At 47.4% G+C, this 17,034-nt stretch overlaps 1 protein-coding gene across 1 annotated transcript; it reads left to right on the plus strand.

Annotated features, from left to right (window-relative positions):
* The first annotated feature begins 608 nt into the window (after window positions 1-608).
* Window positions 609-14,656, plus strand: LOC114774250 (zinc fingers and homeoboxes protein 2-like). Its single transcript, XM_028966191.1, is given in 5 exon segments — window positions 609-866; window positions 4,402-4,757; window positions 9,618-10,545; window positions 10,547-12,628; window positions 13,594-14,656. Coding segments are annotated over 2 exon segments (2,778 nt in total). The 5' UTR covers window positions 609-866; window positions 4,402-4,757; window positions 9,618-9,819; the 3' UTR covers window positions 12,599-12,628; window positions 13,594-14,656.
* The last annotated feature ends 2,378 nt before the right edge of the window (window positions 14,657-17,034 follow it).

Raw genomic sequence — 17,034 nt, forward strand, 5'->3', positions numbered from 1 at the left:
CCCATGAGCCCATCGGGAGTTCAATGATTCTTGATCCCGCACTTCAGTCTGATTAGAGTAGTCTCTGGTAATGCTGAAGGAGTCTGTGGGAGGCGAGAGGAAATCAGCCTCGATTTATACCTCTGCTTTTGTGTGCCATCAGACCAGGTATTAATACGAACCTCGGTGAAATTGTGAACGCTTCGCCCTGATCTTTGTCCCAGTCGTGAGGAGCATCCCGCCGCTGAACACTAGATGGCGCTGCCTCCTTTATTTTGGACGCGGACCGCGTGCAGCGCGTGGGGGTGTAGCTGTAATTTACAACACGAATTTATAACGACAGTCGGACCCTGTCGTTCACATACGAAGAAATGTGTTTTTCTGTGTTTATTCACGAGAAAAAAAAAAACCGAGACCTTCACCGTCATCGGCGTGAAACATTTCTCTCCCCGGCGCACGACGGAATGAATAAAAGCCCGAACGAAAGGCAGCAGGCCGGGTTATCGTGGCGCCGGCGGGCGGCGAGTCGTGGGGTGGGGGATTTATGAATAAGCCGCGACTCCCCGACGCTTGAATGAAAATACTTCTGGTGCCGTATGCAAATACGCCGTGACGTAAAACGTCACGTGGGTCTCGCCGTGGATCTCCCACGCAGGACGACTTTCTTCTGCCTCCGCTGTCGCCCGTAGGCTCCGCCGGGATCTCCGGGATTAGCGGCTGTTTTGGGTTTTTTTGGTTTTCTTTTCTTTTTTCTTTCCTTCCTTATTTCTGGCGTGTCCGAGCGAAGCCCGGAGCCCGCCGCTGCCCGTCGGAAATAAATCTCGGTCGGGTTGTTTCTCTCTTTTTTCCTCCCCTGGTCCTCTCGCCCGAACCCCGGAGCGGAGCAGGTAAGAATGAGTTTTTCGCGCTTCCCCGTCCCGTCTGCTGCGGCCCGGCGGGGTGTTTTATTTCCTCCGGCGTGTGTGTCTCTTGCGTGGGGGGGGAAGAGTCCGAAGTTGCGGTCGCCGCGGCGCCCTCCGCTCCCCGTCAAAACGAGCGCGGCGGCGGGGCAGCTCCGTTCGCTTCCCGCCGCGGCCGCACCGACACTTTAAAAAAAAAAAAAAAAAAGCAGTATTACACACGCGTGTGGACGAATTGCGGGCTTCTACTCCCCCGGTTATCGGCCGCAGGGACGCCCGGGTCGCGGCGTAGCCTCCCGCTAGCTCGCCTGCTAACCCCCGAAAAAAAAAGAGAAAAGTTGCGCCAGGTAACAGCAGCCTTATTACGGCGTGTTTACCGCGCACTTTCATTTCTGTCTCCGTTCCCCTCGGAGCCCCGAACCCTGGACAACAACTCAACATTCTATATATTTATATAAAGTACAGCGAGCCCGGCCTTACTACTTTTTTACCAAAGTTAGGCGACATTTACATTTACGGCATTTAGCAGACGCCCTTATCCAGAGCGATTTACAGTCTGTATTTACAGGGACAGTCCCCCCCCTGGAGACACTCAGGGTTTAGTGTCCTGCTCAGGGACACAATGGTACTAAGTGGGGTTTGAACCCGGGTCTTCTGGTTCATAGGCGAGTGTGCTACCCCAGCCCAGGAGGTGCTGAGATGCCCACGGTCCACGTTTAGAGGTTTGATCCTGAGCCCGTGCCGACCACAGTCTGTTCGCGACAGCAGGGGGGCATGAGAGCCCCCTTACCAGCCTCCCACCCAGAAAGGACGTGTAATCTGCTGAATGCCATAATCGGCCTTAATCCCGCCGAGTTTGGATCTCTTACGCATTAGCCATTAAACCGGTCTAGACAAATAATAATCATTTTTTTAAGGAGGGATTGTTCTGGGCGACAGTCAGGGACTGTTTGTGCTTTTAAGATGATATAATTCACTCTACATGGGTTATGCACGTCCCCTTGGCATTAATAAAGTGTTTATTTAGTTATGTAAATGAAAAGTAATGCGATTAGTAATATTGCTGCGGTTGGATATGGACCGTGTCATGGCACAGTTTGTCTCCGCGTGTCACAGTCGTCTGTGATGTGGGAACATGTCATCGCTGTTATTCGCGGTGAGTCATGAAGTGTGATGTCACGGCGGGGGGTAGAGACGTCGCTCTGGACGACTACGGCCCGCTTTCTTACGTCACTGGGGCCGACCTTGCTGTACGAAGTCGACAGGGAGCAACGCGGACTGTGAGTTGGTGGTTTTTGGCCAAAAATGAAGACATGGCTGTGGTAAAACCCGTCTTGCTGCATTGGCGTTGGCTGCGTACCAGCATGACGGGGGAAAAAACACCGAATGCTGCTCAGAATTCCACCAAAGAAAGCGCCGGGGAGGTTTTTTGGGGGGGTGGAGTGTGACGTTCGGTTCCAACTCGAGGAATTCATTCGTCTGCATCTCATTTGAATTGCCTGATTGCATCATTTGCCGTTTTCCACGAGCACCAGAGAGCCGTTGTGCAGAGGCGCCAGTTTTTGCCAAAATGTGCAAGTCATGTGGTGCAAATACAAACAACGTGCTCCCAAACAGCACAGAATGGAGCTCGCACAGTAAATGTGCTCGCCAGACCCCAGCTTGGTTCCTTTCCACCTGTTTCCTCTTGGTTTCTGTTTAGAAGCTAATGGGCATTTGTTTAATTGTGAACTGGAACACACACACAAAAAAAAAATAATAAAAAAATACCAGTCCCATTAAGTATTGCAGTTTTGCCATAGGAGCTTGGAAAGAAACGAGGCCTTTGTAACCGCGGAGGAATGGCTTCAATATCCAATGTTCCATGGCCTAGAGTGTCAGCTGGGCAGCTTTAGATTTGGTCAACTATCTAGGAAAATGTCCTCAGCACATGCAAACTTGAAGAGTAGTGCAGATTTTTTTTTTTGTGCGTGTGTGTGTGTTGTACTCTTGAGATCCATTTGCATAATTTGAATGTGTTGATTAACAATATGTAAATTCTATTTCATAACTTGGTTCCTAACGTGCGCTGGGGGGTAAAAAAAAACCCACGATATTCAGTATTCAGCCGAAGATTGTGTGTGTTTTAGGTCCTGACGATGCTACGAACACGTGACGTTTCTGTAGATGTGTACACACGGTCAGGTACGGTTAGGGTTGGGCAGGATTATTGTAACCATTCCACAATTGAACTTTTAATATTCATTTACATTCACTAGATGCACTTATCCAGAGCGACTCACAGTCAGTAGCGACAGGGACAGTCCCCCCCCGGAGACACTCGGGGTTAAGTGTCTTGCTCAGGGACACAGTGGTAGTAAGTGGGGTTTGAACCTGGGACTTTGTGCTCTTCTGGTTTCGTAGGCGAGTGTCTTACTCACTAGGCCACTTTCGCCTGCAGTATTGTGCCAAAATAGTTTTTCTTAATTTGGTTATTTAGTGGCCATGTGACTTTGTGGTTGCAAACAATGCAGTAATTAGAATGAGCTGAAAGTGAAAGTTGTCACGTGTGACACAGCACAGCGCCCAGTGCACACAGAGAAATGTCCTCTTCATTTAACCCGTCCCCTGGGGGGCTTCGAGATTCGAACCGGCAACGTTCCGATTACGGGGCCACTTCCTTTCCCGCTAGGCATCTGAATTACATGGTCGTGAATAACCGTGGTATAGCTATCTTATTACCACGCCCCTCCCGGAGATTCGGCAACGAATGTGTGAGCGAGGCGGGGACCTGTAATTGCGAGAAGGTTGCTTGTGAAGTGTGAGAACGTCCTTGCCAAAGGGAACCCATCTTAGAACGGGGTGCCGCTCACCACGTAGCTCCGCTCGCGGCACATCTGTCATAAACGGCTGGAGTGGTTGGCGAGGACGGCTTCCGCCCGGTGTTGCGAGGCCCGTATTCCGCCTGGCAACGCCGCCGCCGTCGCCACAGAGCCGACTCCGGTCTGCAGCTAGCCCGCTTCGCCGGCTCCCGGCGTGGCACCAAATTTGGTTTGTTGGTGACCAAACCACCGAATTTTGCGGTCACGACTGAACGCAGAAGAAGCGAAAAGCCGTTTTAGTCCGCATGTAGCCACTACGAAAAGTTCTAGCGCTATTTATACCGCGCCGAAAACGCAATAAATTAAACGTTTTCCACCTTTTCTGCGCCGTACGTGGAGTCAGTACTTGGCAGTGCTTTACTCTATGGCGCAGGGGTATTAATACGGTAAAGCGATCAGGAGGAGTGAGGTGCGGCGGAGCACTGGGCTGCATCACAGGTGGTGCTTGTCATTCAAATAACCTTCCCAAATTTGTACAGCCCCTTTCTCTTCTACCACAGGTTTCCTAGGTAACAACCTTCTATTTTTTCGGCAAACACAAAAGCGGTTTCAGGGCCTTTCTCTCCTCTCTCCGTGCCCCCCCCCCACCACCACCACCCCACTCTAAACGAACCCCCCCCCCGCCTCACCTCAGCACCACTGACATTCTTGTCTTGTCTCAGATTCCAGAGGAGGCGACCCAGAGTGCCGCTGGACCAGACACCAGCGAGGGGAGGGGCGGGGCGGAGAGCGAGTGAGCGAGCGAGCGAACAAGCCTGGAACTGGAGCGAAACGGGAGGCCTTCCCCCAGGGAAGCCCCTCCCTTCTGCGGAAGTGCAGTGAGTACACAGCTCTCGACCACACTCTTCCCCCAAAATCCATAGTCGGGATCGGGCACGGGTCAGCGCGGGGACCGTCAGCCGGCGACTTCGCCCCGCCTCCGGAGATGCGCTCGGATTGTTCCGGACCCGGCGCCCGCTGAAATGGCAGCGAGGGGGTGACAGATGTAACCCCAGACCGAAAGTTGCCGTGGAACTGTGTAAGTTGGTTACTTCGTCTCAGGTACTGCCACGTTTTACGGGTTTACCGATTTCGCCGCACCGTAAATTGTGCTGATGTCCCTGTGAGAGACTCTTGTTTGGATGGTGCGTGAGCGTTTAATCGATTCGCTGCCACGTGACGCGTCGACGCCGCTTCTCGCCGTGGATGAATCGGATTTAATCCATTTCGAGGGCCCCCTTCTCTGGAGCACGGCCCTCAGACAAGCCCACCGCTCGGCCGCCCCGGGGTAAAAAAAGAGAACGAGGTGAGAGGCGGCCTTCCCGCGGCGTTTAAGAAGTTGACCCCCGAGGTCAGCGCCGCTTGTTCTTACTGCCGGTCCACGCCCCCGAAAATCTGCTGCACATTAACTCCCATTCTCCGCGCCGGCGTTGGGAGAGCGCTTTTCCACACGGGTCAATATTGTGCTTGGACCTCGTCGGAATTCCTCCCCGCTTAACGTTAAGGCGCAGCGAATTCCGCCCCGCCCGCCCCTCCGATTCCGGCGCTGGCGCAGCGGCGAGGCCCGTGTTTGTGCTGCGCCGGGTGCCGCCATCGCAGGACGCCGACTTGGTCTCCGATCCGGCGCGGAGCGGGCTTGACTTTCTATGGCAGGAAGACGGCGGCCCCCGGAGTGCCGGGAAGAGTTCCGTCGCCCACCTGTTCCTGTTCTTGCTCCGTCGGCGGAACATCGGTTCCGGCAGGCCCGCGTCTTAACCCCGACGGCAAGCCCAGGCCGCGCAGGCCGCTTCTAATCGTTTATCTTGCAGCGCGAACTCTGCCAACTTAAAATAGTGCCGTCAGCCACGCGCAACACCAGGTGGTTTGTTGGTTTTTTACCGCACGCATTCCTCGCTCGCCCCGACTGTTCCCTGCGAGTAAACAACATTTCCCCTTTTACTCCGCGAAGGACGAGTACTTCCTCGCCTCGCTGGCGGCGGCGCGCTTTAACGGAGAAGGCCTCTCCGCGTGGCACAACTGGAGCGCGGCGAGGCGGGACTGTGGACACCGGCCACGTTCGGCGCGCCGTTTCGTTAAGCGTAAAAGCGGAGCTGAGACGGGGACGGGCGGTGGGGATTAAATAAGCCCCCCGTAGATCTTTTGCCGGTGAGCGCGCTACGTGGATTCTTCGTTAGTTGTTGTGCGCGTAACGAGACGTCACTTTTCACCTTTTGGGCTGCTGGGCCTGCAGCTTGCATGGCGCTCGTCTCCACCGCGTTCGGCGGGAGCAGAGTAGCGCCGCAGCGCCGCGGACCGCGGATCTTTTTTCCCTGTGCTGAACTGCGTGAGCGATGACGGAGACGTGGCTTTCTTTATCTCCCTCTTATTTTTCTAACCCCACCTCCCCACAACCGCATCAGAACTGGTTACAGTCGTACAGTATGGCAACCAGCTCCGAGCCCTTCTCCAGTTTCTCCAGCTGCCTGCCAGTTCCCCTCTCTCTCTCTCTCCGTATTTAATTTATCCCCCTCTCGTCCCCTCTCTCTCCACCGCTCGCCAGTAGGACTTGCGCTTCTTAACTCTCCGGGATGAAAGCCACGGGGAGTCCACGCCGCAGGATTCTGTTCCTGCTGGACATGCCCACATGCAGCGAGGAAAGCAGCTGGCTGCCGCGCAGATTGATTTAACAGACAGGCCGCCCGAGTCCATCCGTCCTCCACACACGTCCATTTCCAGCGCCGCGGTCTTCCACGCCGCTTTTTCCACCGGACCAGATCCTAGTTTCTCCTTTTCGTGCACCGTGTTGTGTATGTGTGTGTGTGTGTGTGTGAGGTCCCAGTGTTTGTTGTCTTAGCCTTTTTCTTGCTGGTCATCAGTGGCAAGCACATTGTGTGTGTGTGTGTGTGTGTGTGTGTGTGAGGCTAAAAGTAAAAACTATATTTTCGTTTCTTTCTTGGTCATTGTTTAGCCTCTCCGCCACCAGCCGCTTTCACCACAACGCCGATGGATCAGTGGTTTCTTTGTCTGCTGGGGTGTTAGGAGGGGAAGACTGGAGGGGTGGGTGGGTGGGGGGGGGGGAATTGGCATTTTCCAGATCAGAGCTTAAACAAGCAGTACAGGATGTGCAGCCAAACTTTTCCCCTGCTCGGCTGACGTGGTGAAGTAAACGTCTTTTAACGCGCGCAGCTTTACAGACAAGATGGCGGGCCGCTCGGCTGGACGCTCCGAGCGGGGGTCCCTCCGGTTGTCACGCCCGGCCCATGTCCTTTTTTTTTTTTTTTTAATTTCACAGGTGCCGGAATGGTGCCTAAATCCCCGCTCCTTGCTTACCGGGACGGGGGGATGTTCTGGATTTGTGCTGCAGGGGGCTTTCTTGGTTTTTACACTTTGGGGGGGTTTCAAAGGGAAAGTTTTTTTTTTTTTTTTTTAAGCTATAGTCGCGGGAAACCGTCTCTGCGCGCCGTTTTTCTTTTGATGAACGCATAAAACGTGTAAAGTTTGAGATGCTTTTGGGAGGCTAGATTGATATTGCTCCCTGTTGGTATAACGCAGTGTTTGTGAAGATTTTTTAAATGCCTCGACTTTGAAGGACCTGTGGGAGCTTGCCGTTTGTCATCAAAGCACCTGCGAGGAAACGTAACAAATCGTACCTGTCGTTTGGCGGTTGCCATGGCAACTCGTTAGCGCGCCGCGGTTCCTTTTTGGCTTGAGGACGTTTTCTCCTCAGGAGCCTGGACCCGAATCTGCCTTTAAGTTGAAACTGATTTAATCAAAGCTGGTTTTGATGTGCGCCGCAGTCGAGGGAAGCTCGAATGCCTCCCTAATCAACTTCGGCGAACACTAGACCCCCTCAGCTACGCGCCAAATTTACATTGGGAGGACGTGCGGTATTATTTTCGCCCAACGCTCCAGTCCCGTCCATATATTGGGCTTTTTTTTTTGCATTTCTTTTACCGGTTTAGAATGGTTTCCGCTAGCGTGTCTCAAATCGGCCAACGAAAACCTCACGCCGCATAGCTCCCTTCTCGGCTTCTCTCCCTTAGAAGGAAACAGTCTCAGCACTGGAAGCTCAGGAGCCTTACGAAACACTAAAGAGGGCCTAATGCGATTACGTCTGTTGTCTCCATGCAGAACAGATAAGGTATTAGAGGGTGGTTTGATGAGATTTAAATTAATTCCACGCTCATTCAGATTCAGCCATCCCATTGAGATGAACTGCTTTTATAATAGGGGATTCAGTCTCTCTCTTTACTCCCGTCAGGAGCCTAGCAGCTTGTTACTAAGAGTTTAAGGAGAAAGGGATGAGGTTTAGCCTATCATCAAACCCATAATGTTTTTTTTTTTTTTTTCCCCTCAAAAGCTTTTTCTGAAATGGTAAGCTACTCAACAGCTTTTGATAAGAAAGTAACTGTAATAGTGTGGAAATATCATTAACATGCAATTATTTCCTTCAGGCCGTCAGCCTAGATTAATTTTCCCTGCCCGTTTCTTTTTCCCCTATGGTCAGGATATAAATATGTATTTGGAAGCCATGCAGTGGTTCTGGGCATTTTATGTTGTCTGTTTTATGACCCTAGTATTGGTTGTCTAGGGATGTCCTCCTACCAGAAATTTTCGGTGCGAGCTGGCTGTGCTTCTATAGTGGGCGTTCCTTTTTTAAACAGCTTCTTTGATGAAGCGGGATGTGTCTTCCGTCAGGCCAGTGTGAGCGAACATATCTGGGCTCTGGATCTGAGGCCGACTCGACTCCCCTTCAAGCCTAACTGGGGCTCGGAGTGAGTCGAGGACACGAGACGAAGGCTCATGCATGTTTTATCAGCCGAGTCCTGTCACCGCAGCTAGGCCTGCCCCCGTGCGCATCACGGATCAGCCAGAACGGATCGTTCCGACAGGTCTGTGGAGGCCCCGCCGCCACCACGACTCGCCTTGGCTCCGCTCGACCGCGGCCAGCCTTGCCTAATTAGTACCTGCGAGAAGAAATCGTTAATATGCAGCGGCGAGGTAACAGAAGGGTACCTCGCTGTCTCTGCTGTTGCCATAACAACAACATGGAAATGAAGCCAGGCTTAATTTTTTTTCTATGTTTTAATAGGAAGACAGACGATCTGTTTAATTTAATGGAGGGTGTGCCCAAAGAGATTGATATTAAAATGGTTTATCATTTTAAACAGCATTTTGAATTCAGCATATTGTGTCTGATACTTTTGTTCCTTCAAAAGGCGTTTCAGCGACTGCTGACTTTCACTGACGTCATTTATTATTGTTATTGTTTATAACATTATATGAAAAATGGAAATATATCTATATGAATGTGTTTTTATTCAGTTTTTATTTGAGCAGAAAAATATGCATTAATATGCAAATATTGAATAGTTTTCATGTTTATTATAGTTTTAGGTCTGTTAAAAAGGTAATGGACTGTGATATCATCCAATAAAGTGACTGTTGAGTCTCAGCAGCAGTGTTATGATCCCAGTTGGTGGATCATCGTGCCACCTCCTGGCTTCGTGATTTCACTGGATATTTTTTAATTTTTTTTATTGAGAAACAGATTTTAGCTGCCAGATTTTTTACTTTGTTCTGTATCCCTCTCCCATGGCCACATTTTTTCTTCATCTGGCTTACATGAAACTCAAACTTTACACTTTGTTAATAAATCTTGAGCTGGGTTGTGTTGGCTTGCAATACGGAATGTCTGCACTCCTTCCTAACAAACTCAATGACCTTTACAAATTGTATAATATTGAATAATGTTTTACATTCCTTCACAACATTCTGAGATGCCTGAGATGAGTCTTTGGTTTCTGTGTTTGAATGCCTGTTGAATGCCATGAGTTGCAGCCATAATTGAAGGTGAAATACAACAGAATTAGCTGTTTTGACTTAAACGAGTAATTTTTTCGTGTTCTCCTTTCTCTAGGTCACTGCTGTCTGTAATGAATTCTCATGAAGTCCCCCACTGGAGCTGACGTTTCCAGTCAGCAAGAGACTCCAGGGCAGGCTGAGGACTTCCGAGCAGCAGTAGGTTCCTGTCTAAGCCTAGCAGCTGGTGTATATCTCTCCTGGAAATACCCCATATCTCACCTTCCTTGTGGAATAAACCTTCACGGCCTCAAGCAGCCATGTCCAGCCGAAGGAAAACGTCCACGCCTTGCATGATCCGTCTTGTCAGCGAAACACTGGAAGAGGACGGCCTAAAACCATTTGAAGTCCCTGCTGAAGAACCTCCGCAGGACTCCTCTTCACAAGCCTTCGCAAGCCAAGACTGTCCATCGGCAAGTGACGCCACTGAAGATCAGAGCTGCAAGCCAAAGGAGAAGAAGGAGGCAGATGAGGGAAAAGAATTGAAGCCCCAGAAGCAGAATCAGGGGGGCTATGCTTGTAAATACTGCTCATTTTCCACCCAGAACCTAAGCACTTTCAAAGGACACGTGGACTCCACTCACCCCAATGTCATACTCAACCCCCTTTACTTGTGCGCCGTGTGCAATTTCAGTACTAAAAAGTTTGATTCCCTTTCAGAGCACAACGAGCTGCATCATCCTGGTGTGGGCAACTTTAAATTCAAAAGAATTAAATCAAACAACCAGACCATCCTTGAACAGACAATAGAGGGAGAAGACATATCTACTGATCTAAATGAAGACAAGAATCCCAGACATCCTATGTTCCCCTTACGCACAGAAAGAAATGAAAAGCAAAACACAGAGGACGCATTTGGGGATGGAATTGATTTGGGAAACCGCTTTGAAAATCAGATCACCGCAATAAATGTAAATGGCATGGTAATTATTCCTGATCCAATGGTACTACAGGGACTTTCCCACGTTATGCCATTGCTTCAGCGACCCCCCCAATTTCAGTTCTGTACCAAAAATTGCTGTTCCCTTGAACACCACCAAGTATAACCCCTTGCTGGACAGTAATAGCATCCTCATCACATCCTTTAACAAATTCCCCTACCCTACTCACGCAGAGCTGTCTTGGCTGACTGCAGCTTCCAAGCACCCAGAGGAGCAGATCAAAGTATGGTTCACCACCCAGAGGCTGAAGCAAGGCATCACCTGGTCACCAGAAGAGGTGGAGGAAGCCAGGAAAAAGATGTTCAATGGCTCCATCCCACCTGTGCATCACACATTCACTGTTTTGCCTACATCTGTCCTAGCCTCCCAGCCAATTAAAAGCGTCCCACCAATCACAGAGATGATTCCTGGCCATGGCCATACTTCATCTAGCCAGTTGCTCTTGACTTCTGCCAGCCGAATTTCTAATTCTGTTACTGTGACAACGGTGAGCCATGTGCAGTCTCTAAAACGACCCTTGGCTACGCCATCTATGCCTACTGAAGCAAAACGACCTCTGATGCCTCCTACAGATGACCCCAAAGAGAAATTACCCATGGCACCTCCTCCTGTTCCCCCAAAAGACAGACTTCAAATGGCACCACCGCCAGTGCCTCTGGAAATCAAGAGACCTATGGCTCCTCCTTATGTTGCTTCAGAAATGAAAAGACCCGTTGCCACCCCAATAGTGTCGCTCAGAGGAAAACTACATACAGCACTTCCCTTTTCAGGCACTAAAGATAAATTACCCATGTTGCCCCCTCTATTAAACCCCAAAGAAAGACCGTTAGTCTCCACTGAGACAAAGCGATCTGCGGTTGTCCCTCAGATTAGGAGTCACACACCCTCTGCTCCAGAAGTCTCCAAAGACAAACTGTCCAAACTGCTCACTCTATTGCCTTCTGACTTAAAGTTACCAGTAGTGCCTCCTATGGTTGCACCACAGGTGAAACGACCTACAATCATTCAAACTGCACGAACTATTACTAAGGCACTACCTTCGGTTCCTGCATTTCCATTGGAGTATCAGCAGCCAAAGGAACAAACAGAGAATCAGAAAGTCATCTCTGCTGAAAACCATATTTTAGACAGAAAAGAAGTTAATGGGGTATCCCAAGATGGCAAGAACAGGTTTAGTGATCAGGGTTTTCAGACACACAATGGGTCAATGAGCCTAAATGCTGACTTAGTGCCAAAGGAAAGGCCAAAGAAAGTTCCTTCTCAGTTTCCTCTTTTGGAGAGAGTGAAGGGAAAGACCACGGAACAGCTTAAGATCTTGGAGGAGAGCTTTCAGAGAAACAGCTTTCCAATGTACAGTGAAGTGGACAACCTAGTATCTGCAACCAGATTGTCCAGAGAAGAGATAGAGAGCTGGTTTCATGAACGTCGTGCATTACGGGACAATCTAGAACAAGCGCTTCTAAACTCAATGGGTGCGAAGAGAATGGAGACTATGGAGAAGAGGCAGCAGCAGCATCTTACCCTTAACGGAGGGCACAAGCAAAGGTACCTAAGTATAAGTCCACTTCGTCCCATCGTTGCACCATCTACTTCCCCATTGCATCTAGATGGCAAATCCCTTGGTCTTCTTAAAGAGGTTTTCTTACAAACACGGTGGCCTTCACCGGACGAGTACAACCAACTTGAACGTCAGACTGGACTGTCTCGCACTGACATTGTTCGCTGGTTTAAAGACAGCCGGCTGGCGTTGAAGAGCGGAAACTTAGGCTGGACAGAACTGAACAGTAAATCACACGGTAGTGGGTTAAACGTCCAAGGCTTGCCGTTGAGTATGGAGAGCGCTGGTAGCATTTTGAGATATTCCCAAGAATTTCATTCGAGCAGAGTAGAGGACAATTTGGGATTGCGAGACTGTGCCAAACCCAGCCAAGAGATCAAGGATTGGTTTGCCAATAAAATCATCCAGAATATGTCAGACATAAGTAAAAACGTTTGTCAAAATGGAGGCAGCAGAGAAGACTGCGGGAACTGGGCGGCAGAACCTGTGGGAAGGAATATTGGAGGAAGAAGTCAAGAGCTGGTCTCAGACACTGATTAGGTGACGAGAAAACCCTATAAAGCAGCATGGGTAAGTTAAGCTATAATATAGATACTCACCAAGAATGCGCGTTTTCTTTCTCTTCAATCCAACAGTTTAATGAAATGCAGTTCATAGGTCTAATTCTCATAGTTCACATTAGATGGCTGTAGTAATTAATCTTGCTATGACACCACTGATTTACTTTAGTACATCATACGAAAGGCAGTTTCCAATAAATCTAGATATTAAACACAAAATGACAGATAACATGGTGCTTTGAATTGTTGGCAGATATTTGTGACCGTTATTTTACTACATTTACATTTATGGCCTTTAGCAGACACCCTGACTTACAATCAGTAGTTACAGAGACAGTCCAGACACTCAGGGATCCACAATACCACCACAAAGAGCTAGATGACTACATTACACTTCATTACAGTACTACACCGTTGGGCAGTGTTCCAAACCCTTTAATCAAATTAGTAACCGGTTAGAACAGCATACAATGGTTATTTTAAAATTGATTACTTCTATAGTCTACCCTGAACCCTGAGTGGGCAGGGGGTACACAGAGAATTTGTTTCATTTCGGAATTAGCATCGCACCTACTTGTCAGGCATGCATCAAAAACCGACAAGATTAGATTCTAGCAACGTAGCAGACGTTGCATAACCATAAGTTTATTATGCCACTCCTACACATCAGTGCAGGAACACTTAAGATTATAGAAGAGTTAGACATTTAGATTGTAACTTCATATTTACAATTCTTCCTAAAGCAACAGTTTGAAGAATTAAACCCATGTTTGTAGGGAATATTCCACTTACCAAGTCTAATCAGGCTACTCTGTAACCGCCTAATATCTCCTAGTAACCAATTACGCTTAGGCACTTTAAACTCTGGTTATTGGCACGGGAAGCAATTTCTCGTTGGGGATTATCAGGGAGCATGTGAATGTGTGATTCCAATTGTGAACATTTTAATGACTGCACTATTTCTCCCCATTGCAGGTGATAATTGTCGCTGTTGTCATTTGCACAGAAAAGAAAGAAAGAAAGGAAGAGGACAGAGGTTGGATTGCGTTTATTTTTTTTTTCCTTATTTCTCTTTGGAACCAATGATATCGCTTGTGCATTCTTGTCATCTCAGCTTGCGAACAATGTTTCCACAACGTTAAGGGGATGTAAGCAACGCTCAAGGGGTTGCCAAAAGAAACATTGCGAGTTTATGTGAAATTGGAAGCAGGGTCTAAGCACTGAGAGTTGTGCCTGAAGCACTGGCCAGGTGGTGATCGCAGAGTGCCAAAGGTGGATCTGCTGCATTATTACACTTTAAAAAAGGGTTCTTGTAAATATATTTTTTCTGTATTGCTAAAGATTTGTATAAAATTTTGGGTGAATTTTGTTACGTTTTATAATGGGAGCCGTAGCTCTACCCGTTTTTGCTCCAGTCCATCTCTACGGTGACATGTCCTACATTTTTGTAATGAGACACCGTGAACCACCAACCGGTGGCAGTACATCAGTCGGTCCTACCAAGCTGAACTTCCGTTGCAGTTCTCGCTCATCAGATGGATTTTCCTTTGAACCAAGTCAGATTCATGGCTGTATGGAGGTGCTCTTGTGTTTTCTGGACACTTCATCGCTGCTTTTGCTGTGATCACGTTCCTGTGACCGAGTGACATTTTGTGGATCATCTGAACTGCATCCAGTAAAACCATTACATGGTAATCTCAAAAATCGTACAATCCAGAAAAATGCTGCCTATACAACCGTCTTATCCTTCTATTGTGCATTCATCCTGTCGTACAAATACACATCATTAACTACTTTAAAATATTGGCTTTATAGACGTAGTGCTAGTCCAGCTCTGACCATAGGAACAAAACCTGGTAACATATGAATCCTGTCTGTGTAAATCTTCTGCTATTGTCATTTGTCCACACGTCAATATAAAAACATATATATGTATTCAAAAACTGTACCTATTACGAAGGTCCTGCTTATCATTTTCTAAAAATAAAACTGTTGATGTCTGCTGTAATCCAATAAAAACACAGCCCATTTAAAGATAGTGTTTTTCTGATTGCTAACTTTTGGTGGAAGTTCAACCGCTGTGACCACTGTCCTCCGTGAAGAGCGATCGTTATAGCACCATAAGGAAGTCGCCCAGTCTCTGCTTAAGGTTCCCTGTGAATACACTTTAAATTCATTTAAATACACCTTGTTTTTGAAGAAATGTTGAGAGGTGGCATTTTGCATGGGAATAACTTTAAAAATAGAGTGTGTGTTTGTGTGTGTGTGTGTGTGTGTGTATTTGTATCTCAATGATTGTGATAATCATCTACTGCAGTATTGCACCTTTGCTGTCGGCTGTGGGCCCAGTAAATGCACCTGTCACTTCCTGCATCTTCTCTGATGGTTGTGATCTGAAGGGACGCATGTGAAAGTGAATTTACAAATCACCCCTAATCCGTGTGCATTCTCCTGCTGCATATCAGTGTCTGTTAATCTGCTTTTGTTTTTGTCTCCGGGTTAAGATCTTAACAGGAGCTGACAGTGTACGGGCTTGTAAAGATACTTGGGACAGCATTGTGAAATGTCACCACCGAGGAGACCAGGTGGGTTCAGACTCTAATCTCCAAACAGTAGAGGGGCTTTGAGTGGAAGTGCCAATCAGATTATCTCCAGTTCAGCAACTTTTCAGTACAAGCTCTGTGTGAACCCAATTATGAAAGCTTTTTTTATTTGTGTTCTTAATTTTTAATTGGAAGTGAACGTAAGAACCTCACTTTGTTGGACTAAGGCATTTTGTTTGCTTGCCATGATGGCTCTGTAACACAGTGGGTTTTTTTAATAATTTTTTTGTACGTATACACGTTTTAAAAGTTTGGGGCAAATCATGTTTTCCTTGAAAAATTAGCTTGCATTGAAAGTATTCGTATATGAATAAGAAATGATCATTTGAAAAAGAAATAATGAATGAATCCACATTTTCTATTGCGGCAGTTACTCAGCTCATTGCAAAAGATTTTTCTAATAATCATTAATAACCATAGCCATTTACAACATGAACATTTGAAAATAACTTTTGAACGGCCGTGTACACTATAGACAAACACGCAGATGTAGGGGCTGTTGATAAAGTTAATGATGCACTAACTTTTTTCCAGTTCATCTGGTTCGTCCATTGGAACCACCCATAGAGAGAATGTTCATATGAATGCTCTGCGTTAACTTTATTAATTAATTGACAAACAAATGAACTCCGACAGCTGCAATAAATACATGCCTTTGCAGCAGGTGTGTTTATGTGTTTATTGGAATGTGTGTGGCAAGCCATCAGTATTAATATAATGTACAGGCCCGAGATTTGGGCTCACCCTTGCTTTTTTAATCAAATTTTATGTTATCAGATTTCACTTCGAAACCAGTCCATTACATTTGTTTTAAGCATTTCTGAAAGTATCTTGTGAAGTTTTATTTATTTATTTATTTATTTGCATTTGTAAAATTATGCTGATGTTAAAGCACTTCTCCTGTTGGATATTTCACCGCAGAGACCCATGTGGGGTAAGCACTTATAATTCTAATACTCCCTCACAGGCCTGCGGTAATGTGGCACACAGTCTGCAGGCCTGGCACGCTCTCCTGTGATCTTGGCACAGGTAACCCGTCTCAGGGGCTTTAGCTGGAGCTGAAAGTAGTACAGTACAAGGCTAATCCTGTCCATGCAAATGGGCTTTGGGCCGACCCTAACAGGCTCCCTGCCGAACCTGTGTAGAAGGGTGAGAACCAGTCTTCTTTCACCGACTGGGCCATCATCTACATCTAGAAGTGGTCCTGAATGAGTGCCAGAGTTATTGTCAGCTCATCCAGCACCCCTTCTTCTCGTATTAAACGCCTTTGTGGAAGTTGATGTGGACAAAGCTGGAATAATAGTGATGGACAAAGATAATGAGGCCTATTTTCAAGGCACTATTATAGACATAGCGCTTGGGGCATTTTCACTAATGTCACATCGAGAGTGTCTTCATGCAGTAATAAACAGATTCACCCCGCCCCTTTCTGCTGGTGTGGCTTTATGTCTGAAACACAAAAGAAAGAACTTTAATGATGTATTCATAAACATATTTTATAACAAAGCCCAAAGCTCTCACTTCCTCATTCTGGAAAATTTAAACCTGATCCCATCAATGTTGCAAGCGAAAACCAGTGTTGCCAGTTTCAAGGTTGTTTCAGTCCACAATGTTCTAAAATCCGTCTGATATTCCTTCGCTATTACACACAAACTGGGCTCCCAAACACATTTTTTCCCCAAGACATTTAATTCAAACCCTTTCTCCATCCTCCTTCCTGTGTTCCCCTTGATTTTATTTCTTCATCAATCATAGCACCGTCAGTGGACATTACAAAAAGCCATCTCAGCACTAGTTGAACATTCCCAATTCC

The sequence above is a fragment of the Denticeps clupeoides genome, unplaced genomic scaffold (genome assembly GCF_900700375.1).
Source record: "Denticeps clupeoides unplaced genomic scaffold, fDenClu1.1, whole genome shotgun sequence".
NCBI lineage: Eukaryota > Metazoa > Chordata > Actinopteri > Clupeiformes > Denticipitidae > Denticeps > Denticeps clupeoides.